Consider the following 12,858-nt stretch of genomic DNA (forward strand, 5'->3'; position numbering starts at 1 on the left):
AAACTAGAAAATCTATTTTCTCCTCCCAAACGGTGGGTTTTATACTTGCTTTTTCCTGGGCGCTGGAGTGCAGGGCAGAAATGATGAGATTGGTATTTCCAGTCAGGGCTCAGAGCTGTGCGAGGGCTTCCTTGTGGTCACCCACAATGTCCTGCTGCTGTGTGTCCCCCTTAGAGGGGGGGACAGCACCTCCAGGAGCCCCTGGCTGCAGGATGGGTCTGTAACAGTTACCCTGGGGGTTTAGGGCTGCAGATGTGCCCCTGCAGAGTGTGTGTGCTCTCCAGCCCCACTGGGCTCTGGCCAGAGCGTGCACACACAGCCAGGAGGACAGGGGGCTCTTAGGGCTGTTTCCTTGCTTTAAAGGTTCATTGCCCCATTTTTCAGAGCAACTTCTCCTCTGGGACAACTGGTACTGAAAGGTAAATGACCAGGTTCAATTGACATTTTTATATGTTTTTAAGATGCACGTGCAGGTAAAGCCTTTGGAGCCACTGCTCTGGTCATAGTTCGATGTGGGTGCAGCAGGGGGGTGCTGGTTTCCTGTTCCAGGCAACTTGGATAAGCTTTTTTTTAATTTTCTCCGTGAGATATAAAGCAATAATGTAGAGGAGGCATTTGAAAATGTTTGTTGTGTAGCAGTGAGGTATCACCTCTAACCTCCAAGGTCTGGAATGAACTGAGAATAACAAATTTCCCATGATGATGGAGTAAGATGAATTGTGTCAAAAGAAGGGTTTAAAATAAAATGGCTGTTTACCTTTGTTACTAAGTGTTGGTTCCTTGCTTTGGTTCCTTGGAGATCCTTGCTTAAACCAAGACCTGCTGTTCTCTGCCTGCTTCTCCTTTGGCTGTCCTGTGGTGGAATGGTGACACTGCCTGTGCTGCTTCCTTACTGGGATGGGCAGACTCAAGGGGATTACTGAGTGGAAAGTGAAGGGATGGAGAACATGAACGCACAAGAATAAAATTTCAAAAACCTCAAAAAACACTAAAGCAAAACAAATAAACCCTACTCTGAACCCATCAGGAAAGTAACTGTCTTTATTAAGCAAATTAGGAAATGTTAGATAAATTTCTTAAATTGCTCTGCCATAGTAAATGTTTTCACATTTGCTTCAGTGTGAAAGAAATCCATGCAAAGAAATTACGTAAACCTATTTAAAGAGATTCTTCTTGTCTGTGTTCAGGGTACAAAGAGCTCAGGCTCAGCTCCAGTTGTCCAACAGAACCGTGGCTCTGCAGCACCTGTGGAGGCTTCTTGGATCAGCTCTGTGCAACACCCTGATCCAGGGTGTTGATTTGAATTCTAATAACATTTCAATATATTACATAACATTTACCAACAGCATTCCAAAGGGTATAGTTTAAGGACAACTGTTTAAGGTCAACTGTTAGCCCTCCCCAGTGCTGCCTCTTTCCCTCTTACCAGGAGGCTGACATTAGGTATCGTTGGAAACATTTTGCTTTTTTGCATCAATATCTGCTGGTAGGTTCCTCCCACATTAAGATTGTGTAATTTGGCACAGAGTTAAGAGTTAATGTTCAAATACGGTGAGTTGCTCCTTTTCTGAAGCTCTCCGTTCTTTGGCCCTTAACCAAACAAGGGCTATTTAGCACCTTGCCAGCGAGTTTCCTGTTTAGGAAACTGTTAACACAAACTTTATGGGCGCTTTTCTTAGCAAAACATGTTTTTATGTGCACTTGCTGTGAAATAACAGTTATTACCACAGGTGTGCATCTCAGTCTCCAAAGTCTGGAACACTGCAGTAACATTCACATTGTTCCTTAGGAGCTACCTGGGGTGTCAGGGTGCAACAGACTGGGAATAAAACCCCCAAAACTCATGCAAATGCATTTCTTCTGGGCCTGAATACTCTTTGCCCAGCATGAAAAACCATATCTGATGCTACCCGCGCGCTTCGGCCACAGCAGGAACTTTATGGCAGCCTGAACCCTCATATGCAATGTGGACAGGGAACTTGGCAGGAATAAGCTTACTGGGACCAGATAACCCTTTTGAGGGCTTCTCACCTACCCCGCTCGTGGAGCAGCAGCACAACTGGTTTTCCTGCTAAACCCATGTGCTGGGAAAGTAGAATTGCACCCTGAGGCGAGCGTTGTCATTTAGTTAGGCTGACATCTTGTGGAAGCCTTCCTAGTCTATTAAGAACAACATACAAGCTAATTTTTCTGGATGGAGATGTGGGGCCTGCGTGACTTTGCTGTGCTGGGAGCCTGGAGGGTGCAAGCCCGGGAGCTGCACTGAGACTGCAGCAGGCAGGACAGGCAGCCACGTGTGTGGCACTGCACAGCAGCCAGCTCACCTTTCTGCCTGCAGGAGTGGCCGTGGGAATTGTTGCTGGGTGTTAGCACCCTGGGGACCATGGGAGGATTTGCAGCTTTTTGGCCAGGAGGTTGTGTTTGTGCTGTGTCACAGAGCTGTGAGGCAGGAGGTGAGCAGGGCCGTGTGGCTGTGTCACCATGCACCTTCTGTCACTTGGATTCGCTGCCCTAGGAGGGGATACCTGGGACAAAGGCATGTTGGAGGTGACCCAGCAGCAGAGTTGTGCCCAGGGCTTCAGGCCAGCTGCAGAGTTCTTTGGGGCAGGGCAGTGGGAGGGATGGGCACTGAGGGTTGGGTGTCCTTGTCTTCATGGGACCAAAGGGCACATGTGGTGGCATAGCATGGTGGCTGTCACCTCCCTGTCTGGCAGCTCTCTGCACCTGGCACTGCTCGTAATTCCTCCTTGAGGCAGGGTGAGTACAGGAGCCACCCTTCCCTGGCCATGGGGAGTGATGTCAGGGTGGCAGTGCTGTGGCATGGCCCGCTGGGCAGGGGGGCAGTGCAGCAGCTTTATTGTGACTCAGGTTCTTGCTGAAGCCTGGATGATGCCATGCAGCCCATTTGCTCTGCTGAGCTGTGGGCTGGCTGTAGAGAGCTCCTCCTGCAGCAAACCAGGGCACAGTCCTGCTTCCTCCTAGCACACCTTGGATGTGAAAACACTGCTGGAATTCGTGTGGGTCACGCCTCAGTGCTCACACTGCCTGGCCTTGAATCAGCCCTGTTCTAGCTGGAGTTGGTTGGCAGCCGTGCTGTCACAGTGATGGAGGGTGGTGCATGGTTATCCTCTGTAGACACAGAATTAGGCTGGGTGGCAAGGAAAACCAAGCATGGGACAAAATGCACCCGAGCCCTGATGTCCTGTGTCCCCTGGCAGCAGAGCTCGGAGGTGGCACAGTGACACACTGTGACTCACAGTGACACACTGCCTGCACACAGGAAGGTGTGCCGAGCACTCACTTGTAACTTATTCAGTCCCAGTCATTAATCAGTATGCTGCCTGTTGTACTGACAGCCCAGAAGTCAATTCCCAGACACCTGAAGCAGAAACCTCTCTGCCAACCGTCCTTTTTGGTGGTTGTGTGAGGGATGGCAGGTGGGACAGTGGTGGTTCTCAGCAGTGGCACATCTGGCTTACATCTGGGTGCTGATTTGGGGAGGGGGCATGGTGGGCTCTGCAGGGATGGTGTGAATTGGTGCTGAGCAGGAGGCAGTCTCCCTCAATACCTCTGTGGGCTCAGCTTAACCCAAACTGATGATAAACCTTTAAGATTAACAGCAGATGTTTGTGATATTTAGCTACAAGAACATATATTTGAGTAGCTGGTTACAGCACATGCTCTGTTGATCCTGGTGGAATGCACCACCACCACCATGCTCCTGTACCTCTATAAATCAGCTGGGATTGGATTTTAACCTCCATAGCTATAGGAAAAGCTTGGGTTTGTCTTTTGCTTGTCTGAATTCAGATGGCACACCTACAGCAGGAAGGCTTTAAGACAGAAATGGTGATTCTGCTCCCCTCCCTGTGTACAAATCCCCTTTCTTTGCTTTGAGCATTAAGAGTCCCCTCTGGGGATGATGGTGTGAGCTGGGACTGCAGGGATGTGACAGGGAATGCTTGTGGTGCTCTGCAAGCAGGGTAGCAATGGTGGGGGAAGAGCAGAGATGAAGGGATTGGGAGAAATGAGTGATTTTTAACATCAATTCTATCCTCTTTGATAAAGATCAGATTTAATTTAAAGTAAATTTGCACCGTGGCTAAATTTATTATCCATGATACTGGTAGAGTTGGGATATCGTACTGCAGAATGATTGAATGGTCATCATGACCCTATTAAATCTACTGAATCTATTAGCTACTCACTGGCTGCAGGGTTTGTGATTCCCTCAGCAGAGTTTTGTGCTGAATATCTAAAAATCCTATTAGAAATCTGAATATTTGGGCTTCACTCTTGTGAGTCCTCCTAATCCCATGAATAGCAGGAGCTGCTGGCTGGGCTGCCTTGTGCTGCTGGGTCATTAGCTAGCTCCTCAGTGAAGGTTCACACTAGACATGAGGACCACTTTTTAATGGTCAGGCTAATTGATTAGTGGAACAAATTACCCAGAAGAGCTAAACTGGCACTTGGAGCCTTTAAAACATGATTTATTACTTGAGAGAGGGAGCCCAGCTCAAACAGGACTTTTGAACTGTAGGGTGGAACCAATGGGTAAAATTCCCAACATGTGTGGCAGCCTGGACAAAGTGACAGTACCTCAGCATATTTCTGTGCCCAGGAGGGTTTGTGCTGCCATGGGCTGTGCAGGTTTTCTTGTGTTCCACCAGGTCCTAATGGGGTTTGGTTGGCCCCACAGTGTTTATGTAGCAGGGAAATACAGTGTTTATTATGCAGGGGAAAAAATGGTCAGGAAACTTCAGCTGGGCAAAATTCAACATTGTTGTCTCCAGGACCTTGGTTGGCGTTGGCTGTGATGGTTTAAAATGTCAGTGGAAGCAGGGTGTGTGTATCCACTGAGGTGTCCTGGGTCTGTTCTGCTCTGCCCCTGCTCAGCTCTAACAAAGGATCCCAATTAGTGACTCAATGTGCTAAATCACCAGAGCTAAATTAGCAGGGTACTTTATCCTGCAGCCTTCTGAAGTTAATTCTGGCCATGCTTTTGATAAGCTTCTGTGCTAAAACTTCTGCGTGCCAGCAAGGTGGAAATAAACTGAAGCTGCCTTCCTAAAATCTAGTGGGGCTGGATTCTACAGCTCTTTCTGTGCTAGGACATGGTGTAGTTTCATAGGAACAGATCAGCGGTGAGAAATCAGTGCTGCTCGAGCTATAATGTGCTTTTTTGGGGTGTTTTGCATAGTGGTCCATTAGTGAAGGCCATCTCTTGGCTTTCCTCTCATCCAAAAGGCATGTGGTGCTGTGCACCGAGGCTGTTGTGGGCTGTGAAGCCAGGGACAGCAAAGTGGAATTGATGGGTGGTATCGCCTCAAATCCCTGCTCCTGCTTCTTGTTGAAATGGTAATGTGGGAGCACCCGGGGAGAAGTAAAATGGCACTTCTTGGAACAGCTGAATGTTTGGCTTTCTGCATAATAGATGAGCATATATCTTAGATCCAAACATATTCCTGGGAAAGAATCCCAGTGTGTGGGGAGGGTGCTGTGGGTTCAGTAAAATGGTCACGTTGCCATGGGTAAACAGGGGTGAAACATCAGGAGGGGAAGCAGCTGCTGCTGGTTGGTGTCTCAGGGTGGCTTGTGGCTGGGACAGTGCCTGTGGCAGCTTCTGGGGTCGCTGTCCCCCTGTCCCCCACAGGTGCCAGCCCTGCCTGCTGCCACCAGCATGCCAGGGGCAGAGCCATTGCTCAGGGAGTCTTGTCTGTCATATCCCCTGAGCAGGGCAACAGCAGTGTTGGGTAAATCAGTGCATTAATCTTCACTTTATTAAGAGCCTTCAGCTTTGATTTTTGAATATAGAGCAAAGAAGGGGCCAGTGCCAGGGCTGTTGCAGGTTTGGAAGTGTCACAACAAGCTCCTTGGTTTAGCTCCAGTCACTTTTCAGTTACCTTTTGTGATGAGAATCAAATAACTTGATCATGGCGGTGACAAATCTTCAATAATTCATTACGCTATAATGGCATTACAACATCCTAACTCCCTCCCCTCCATTTTTTATTTCTGCTGTAGAGTGGACTTGATGTTTTAGATTCAAGGCTGTTCATCCAGATATTTCACACCAGCCTGTCACCTGGAGAATTGATACCTGGCATACACTCACTGCAGCACTGCTAAATGGCTTTTCTTCTCAACTGGATAATTATATTGATTGTGGCTTAGGACTTCAGAAATTGGATTGTAGTTGAATAAAGTGTGTTTTGAAACCCTAGTATAAGCTATATTAAAGGGGAAAACTCCCAGCAAAACCAGACCACCACTACTGTCTTATCTGACTCTTAATTTGACAGGAATGAGGATATTTTTGACCCAGTGTCTGATGGCAAAGGGAAGCGGCCCCTGCTGCCTGGCCCTTTGGCCTCTCTAAAACAGGGCTCAGGTGAAACGTGCTGGATCAAACCTTGGCAGCTCCCCATGCGTGGGCCTGGAGACTCACCCGAAATGTTGAATTTCTTACCCAAATGGTTTATAAGGATTTGACTTTTGATTCTGGGCTTTTGACTGCCTGCTCAGGAGCAGTGTAGTGTGATCCCTGGGGTGGGGTGTGCAAGGAGCAGCGACTGCCTTATCAGGGAGGTGGAGACTACTGCCTGTGTGCAGAATCACTCCACAAACCTCAAAAATAGCAACAGAAGCTTACCATATACTTGAAATGAGTAACAACTGGTTTAACTTTGAGACCCTGATGAGTACCTGTTAACCTCTTTGTCTGCTGCTTTTCAGGCTGGCCGCAAGGAAAGAAGTGATGCCCTGAACTCTGCCATTGATAAAATGACCAAGAAGACCAGAGACCTGCGCAGGCAGGTAAGGAATGGTCAGAGATGGTGCTGGCTGAGCCACATGAGTACCGTGCTGCAAGCTGGGGTTTTGTTTCTAGTGGCAGTGGGTTTGCTGGCCTGTCTTCAGTGAATTAGAGGCCAGAAGCTTCCCGTGGGAAGCATGGAGTGCGAATATACTTTTCTGTTAATTCCCTTTTAACTGTGTGATACAGATGTTGGAGTCTTAATCATCCTCGTTGCAAGAGAGATTAAAAAAGCCAACCAAAGCCCCCCAAAAAACAACTTTCACTTGATGGACTTTGAAGATAATCAGTGATACTTTATAATTCTAGTTGTGTTCATCTCAACCTATTTTATTTGAGAACTATATTTATGTAGCATCAGCCTTTTCTCTCTTTGGTTTTAAAGCAATATATTCCTGTTTTTGAGTAAGTGAGAATATGGATCAGGTTTGTTGAAAAATGTTTTTATTCTAGCAGAAAAATAAAAAAGTTAAATCAGTGTGTTGTTTAATCAGCTGAGGGAAAGCAGCAAATTTACTCAGACAAAACCAATATGAGCTGCTAAATCAATATTTGTGGCCAAACTGGTGACTTGCACTTCTATAACTAATCCATTTTTTAAGGAGATTTAATTTAAATTGAAGCAAAAAGTGTGTAGACAAGACTTAGTACAGGGAAAGCCTTGGTCACACAAAGGAAAAAGGATCAATGACAAAAGTAGTTTAAGCTATATGTATTAATACAGTAAGAGGGAAGCAGCAGTGCAACACTGCTGAAGAATAACTCATTCTTTTATTTTTATTTTAGCTCCGCAAAGCTGTTATGGACCATGTTTCAGACTCTTTTCTGGAAACAAATGTTCCTCTTTTAGTATTGATTGAAGCTGCCAAGAATGGGAATGAAAAAGAAGTTAAAGAATATGCCCAGGTTTTCCGTGAACATGCCAACAAATTGATTGAGGTAAGATGGTACAAATTAAAATTTAATTGTTGCTAGTTAAATTAAGGCAAGACTAGGCAAAACAGGTTTTTCAATTCTGTTGAAGCACAAAGCAAATTCTGTAATAAAATCCTTTTAAAATTTTATTTGAATGAATTTAGACACAATTTAATATTTAAATAATGGAAAATGTAAGCTTATCAAAAGACACTGTTAAATAACCCGTGTAGATGTGGATATTACAATGTGAGTATATGATAAAGGTTTTGTTCATTAGAGGTGGTCAGTTTGAGTAAGGGAGACCAGGGCACGATTGTCCTGCTGGACAGTTGGACCCATTGCTTTGAAGCCTGGAGGGTTTTTATTTCAAGTAAAATCCCACTGAATATAAACAGGCCTTTTGTGTGAAGGCTTTCAGAATGAAGAGCTGCTCGTGTGTGTGTGAAGAGCAAACAGAACACTTGGAGTGACAGCACAACTGATCCCTGCCACCCCTCTGTAAGGAAAACCCAAAGGCTCTCCAGCTGGCGGAACTGCAGAGCAGAGCTCTATCTGGGGGGAAAACCAGATTAAATGGGACTAACATGTCTTAACTGAAATCCCAGGATCACTGAGGTTGGAAAATCCCTCCCAGCCCATCAAGTACAAGCTGTGCCTGATCCCCACCTTGTCCCCAGTGCAGAGCACTGAGTGACACTTTCAGTCCTATCCTGGACACCTCCAGAGATGGGCACTCCAAACCTCCCTGGCCAGCTCCTCCCAATCCCTGAGCACCTTTTCCATGGGGAAATTTCTGCTGCTGCCCACCCTGAGCCTGCCCTGGCCCAGCCTGAGGCCGTTCCCTCTGTGTCTCTCCCTCATTACCTGGGAAAAGAGACTGACCCTCACCTGGCTGCTCCTCCTGTCAGGGAGCTGAGGGCAGCAGTTTCCATGGTGGTGTCTGCAGAGAACAGCAGCAGAGCTTGCCCTGTTCATGGATCCACCTTGGCACTCTCGACCCCTCACCTTCACCATCGCGTGAGAGTTCTGTGCCAGCTGATGCTGAATGGCACAGAGCAAACAGCAATAGGTATTGTTGGGGAAACATGCCACTAGGAATAAGTGTCAAAAACTCCTTCTGTGCTCTTCTGTGCTTTGAGGCTCTGGCTGGTTGGCTGCTCTCCCCAGGAGCAGTCCCAGGCTGCTTCATGTGGTTCTGCTCTTTCAGTGTCTCTGTGTTTGATAGTGGAGTCCATGTATCTCCAAGGATTATGGGGAATACTCACTCAGCTGGGCAGATTTAAATTGCTCAAGAATAAGACTGATCAGACATCAGTAAAAGTAGCTTCTGATTTGCATCATGTGTTTTTCATAGGGTTCTGAGTGCACTTTGCAGCTGCCCCATAGTCCACGGTGCATGAAGTTTGTCCAGCTCTTTAGAGATGCTGTTTAAGCAATGAAAATCTTTTCATTCCTTGAAGGCATCCATTTTTCTCTTTTGGCTTGTCATGTTTCAGCATCAATGCTGTCCTCCTAGAGCTGCAAAGTTATTCTAATCTAAATTTTAAGTAACTGACGTTCTGCAAAGCAGAATGTGGAAGGAAGGCAGGGCTGCTGTGCCCTGCCTTGGCAGCAGGATACAGCCTTGGGAACACTTTGAAGTGGGTTTGGTCTAAAGCCTCCCTTCTTCATGTTGCAAGCCTGATTTATCTAGAAAATTATTTTTAGGGCTTGTTTACAGGAGAAGTTGAATCATGTAACAATAGCAGTGCCTCTTCTGCCAGAGTTCTGCTACCTCCTCAGCAGATGTGTGGAATTTATTGGCATAATTAAAAATAAATAATTGTGTTGTTCTGTTCCTGAGCTTCTCCGCAGCCCTTGCCAGGTGAGCCCTTTCTCCCTGTCCCCGTGGGAGCTGTGTCCCACTGGAGCAGCCACAGTTCCATCCTCACTGGCACTGGCCCTGCCTGGTGTCCAAATGCCAGGCTGCAGAGTTTTCCAGAGCCTCTGTACAGCCAGACTCTCTTGTCTTCCAAGGACTATTCCCCTGAAAGTAGACATTCAGCAATATTTTTGACTGACATCAAAAGCTTCTGCTAAAATGATATGCTGCTGCAACAGCTTTTTGAAGGCTTGGTTATTACTTTTGCTGTCTGAAATGTAACTGTAGTTGTAGAGTAGCATGGTGTAGATGGTTTATAAACCTCTTCCCTGAATGGAGATGGATTAATATATACACTTAGCTTGGACAGAAGGGAATAGTGCTCCTGCAGACCCTTTGTCCTGAGGGGCAGGAGAGCCACCAGAGTCGTATGAGATGACAGATTCACTGTGCAGGGGGATGGGTCGGGGTGGGTTGCGTTTAAAATGTTTTGTGTCTCTGCCAGAATGGAAAAGGATGCTTGCCAGTTCCTTTGTGATTCTGCTCTTGGGCAGGAAGCTCAGGAGAAACAACAAAAGATTATGTAAGAGCAGAGCTGAAGATGTTTTGCCTGGTGAGATGGGCAGCAATTGCTTCCACTGCTTTCAGGGGAGATGAGTGTGCCAGGAGTTTATCAGAACTGCCCTCACAAGTGCTGCTGGGCAACTCGGGACATCAAATGTGCCCAAACAGCTGCAGCACTGAGTGGAGCTGTGCTGTATCATGCCCTGACAGGCTCCTGTGGTTTGGATGTAGAGGGGAGCATGCCCTTCCTTCCCTTTGCTGCTGAGTGAGGGCAGGAAATGTGCAGGAGATCCTGCTCTGCCCTGGGGAGCCCAGCACGTTCCCACTGCATTGCTGGGAGGGTTTGCACCTTGGGTTAATGCCCCTGTGTCTGTCAGCTGGAGCAGTCAGTGAACCAGCACCTGAGAGACATAGAAAGGGATAGATTTACTTTATATCATTTTTCTTACTGAACTGTGGCAGGTGTTGGCTGGACAGGAGTGGCACTGCTGGTTCTATCCTGGCTGAGCACAGGGACCTCTTGCTCCTGCAGTGCAGAGCTGTTTATGGGCCCTCCAAGTACCCATAAAGAGATGCAAGCACATGATTTGGGTAATTTCGTTTTGAAATGTTCCCTTCTTGGCAGCACAGCACTGTCTGCTTTTGTGGTTCCTAACGTCCAGGCAGCCAAATTTGACCAAAAGGTGCAATAACCACAAAAAGCTGATTTGCCTGCTGGGTCTGTGTCTTATAGAGAACCCATACCAAGAGCATCCCAAAGGGCTGCCATCTAATTTGTTTCCCACGTAGTAAAATCCTAACCCTTTTAGCCTCCCTTTTGAAAACTGAGGAACAGTAAAAGAGTAGAATGAGCCTTGTCTCAGTTGAATAATACGTTTCAAAGATAGCTTTCAAAATTGCTCTGTGCTAACAGACCATTAACTCTGGCTGGATTTGGTTAAAGGAGTTTAATTCAGGAACTGAGAAGCCAATTTCAATGTAACACACAAGAATAACAGAAAGGACAGCATTTGTGGAACCAGTCTAACAAAAAGTTAAATTCACTTAAAAAGTTAAATTCACTATGGGAGTCTTCCCAATTTGTAGACTCTGAACTGCTAACTCCGTTCCAGTGTTTTTTCCCACTGGGTGAGGCAGCCTTGACTCTCCAGCCTGACTTTGCTCTTTGCTCACAGCTTGGCCCTGGCATCCTTGGAGTGCCTGTTCCTCCCCAGGGAGCACGGGGCTGTCCTGCAGCGTGGTGCCCATCCGCAGTGATGTCACCGAGCTCCACGCTGGCTCTTTGTCCCTGCCAGGCTTTGAGCAGAGTTTCTGCTGAGCTGCCTTTGTGCGGCTCCCCGGGGATGCTTGGGCTGTTCCTGCAGAGAGAGAAAGCCAGACATGTTAAACAGAAATATTTGCTATGCTGTTGAATGCTTTAGAAAAGTAAAAATTAGTTTGTCAGTTGGTCTCTGTGACACAGTGTAACTGTGTATTTTTAATGGAAAAGCTTTTCAGACGTTAAGAGATTAGGAAGTAAAAGGTAAATGAGAGCGTCCAGGTTAAAATCCTCCAGTTTGTTTGCTGAAGCATATTTTGGAGAATGTATTTGGAGTTTATAATCCTTTAAAAGAACAAATGATCTCTTCTTCCTCTGGAACCCACTACCCCTGTGTCAAATGCTTTTCTCAAAATAAATTTTATTTTTAAATTTTCTTCTTACCAAGAGAAATATTGGTAAGACCAAGGAGGCAAAAGCTCTCAATGGTGTTTCATAAGCATTGATTTTTTTTCTAATTGCTTTAATTTATCTGAAAAGACTGCTCTGTGCCTTTTTTTAATGCACTGGGTTGCATCTTGCATATGGAGTGATGATTTTCTCATTTTCAGTGAAACCCATGAACAGATGCAGTCGGCAAATTTATTTGCTTGGAAAGAATCACATTTGGGCACTTGCAGCTCCATAAGCTTTCTATAGCCTCTTGCTCTGACATTTCCCCCTTCTGTTGCCCTCACTGTCTAGCTCGATGTCCTGGAGTCATTCTTCAGTCTAAAATCTAAAAATACCCCTCTCCCAAAGCCTGAAGCCTTGCACACTTGCTACATTTTTCTTGCAATTATTCTGATTTGCTCAGACTTGCAGCCTGTGTGTTCTTGGGAGAGTCTTAACAGCTGCAGGTTTTTTACATGTGAAAAGCTTTTTAAAAACGTGAACTGGATAAAACATAGCTTGGATTTAAAATAAAAACTGGTTTTTGAACTGGAGGCACAGTGAAGGTCTTGGCTGTCCCATGTTTATTGTCACTTACCTGGGCATGGCCAGGTACCATTTATTGCAAACAAAGCATGGAATGGAAGAATCCAGCAGATCCAGAAGTTAATCTGTTCTGACAGGATTATCCTTTGTGTCTATCAGCTACCTGATTTCCAGAGTTTCCACAGAGTTTTCCGGATCTCTTTGGAGGTGGCTTTGCTCATTTTTGCAATGCTCTCCGCTCCTGCCTGCCAGCTCCGGGGTCAGTCAGTGCTGCCAGGCAGGGCTGAGGTTCCCAGGGAACAAGACAAGCACTTGGCACCCAGCTCAGATATTGACTTGGAGTGGTTTTCTCAATTTTATTAAATCTCAAAAACCAGCATTTTCCAGACTAGGGTCATTACCAGGGTACTTCAGCACCTATTTTTCCAGTACTCTCATTTACAGAGGGAAAAATATCTGCCGACT

At 46.2% G+C, this 12,858-nt stretch overlaps 1 protein-coding gene across 1 annotated transcript in view; it reads left to right on the plus strand.

The window, feature by feature from the left end:
* CTNNA1 (catenin alpha 1) overlaps positions 1-12,858 on the plus strand; it is a 117,147-nt gene that overhangs the window by 62,013 nt on the left and 42,276 nt on the right. The window contains exons 8-9 of the mRNA XM_021544869.3: positions 6,736-6,816; positions 7,601-7,753. Coding sequence (XP_021400544.1) covers positions 6,736-6,816; positions 7,601-7,753 — 234 coding nt within the window. The remainder of the gene's footprint in view (positions 1-6,735; positions 6,817-7,600; positions 7,754-12,858) is intronic.

Source organism: Lonchura striata, chromosome 13 (genome assembly GCF_050655825.1).
Source record: "Lonchura striata isolate lonStrDom1 chromosome 13, ASM5065582v1, whole genome shotgun sequence".
Lineage (NCBI taxonomy): Eukaryota > Metazoa > Chordata > Aves > Passeriformes > Estrildidae > Lonchura > Lonchura striata.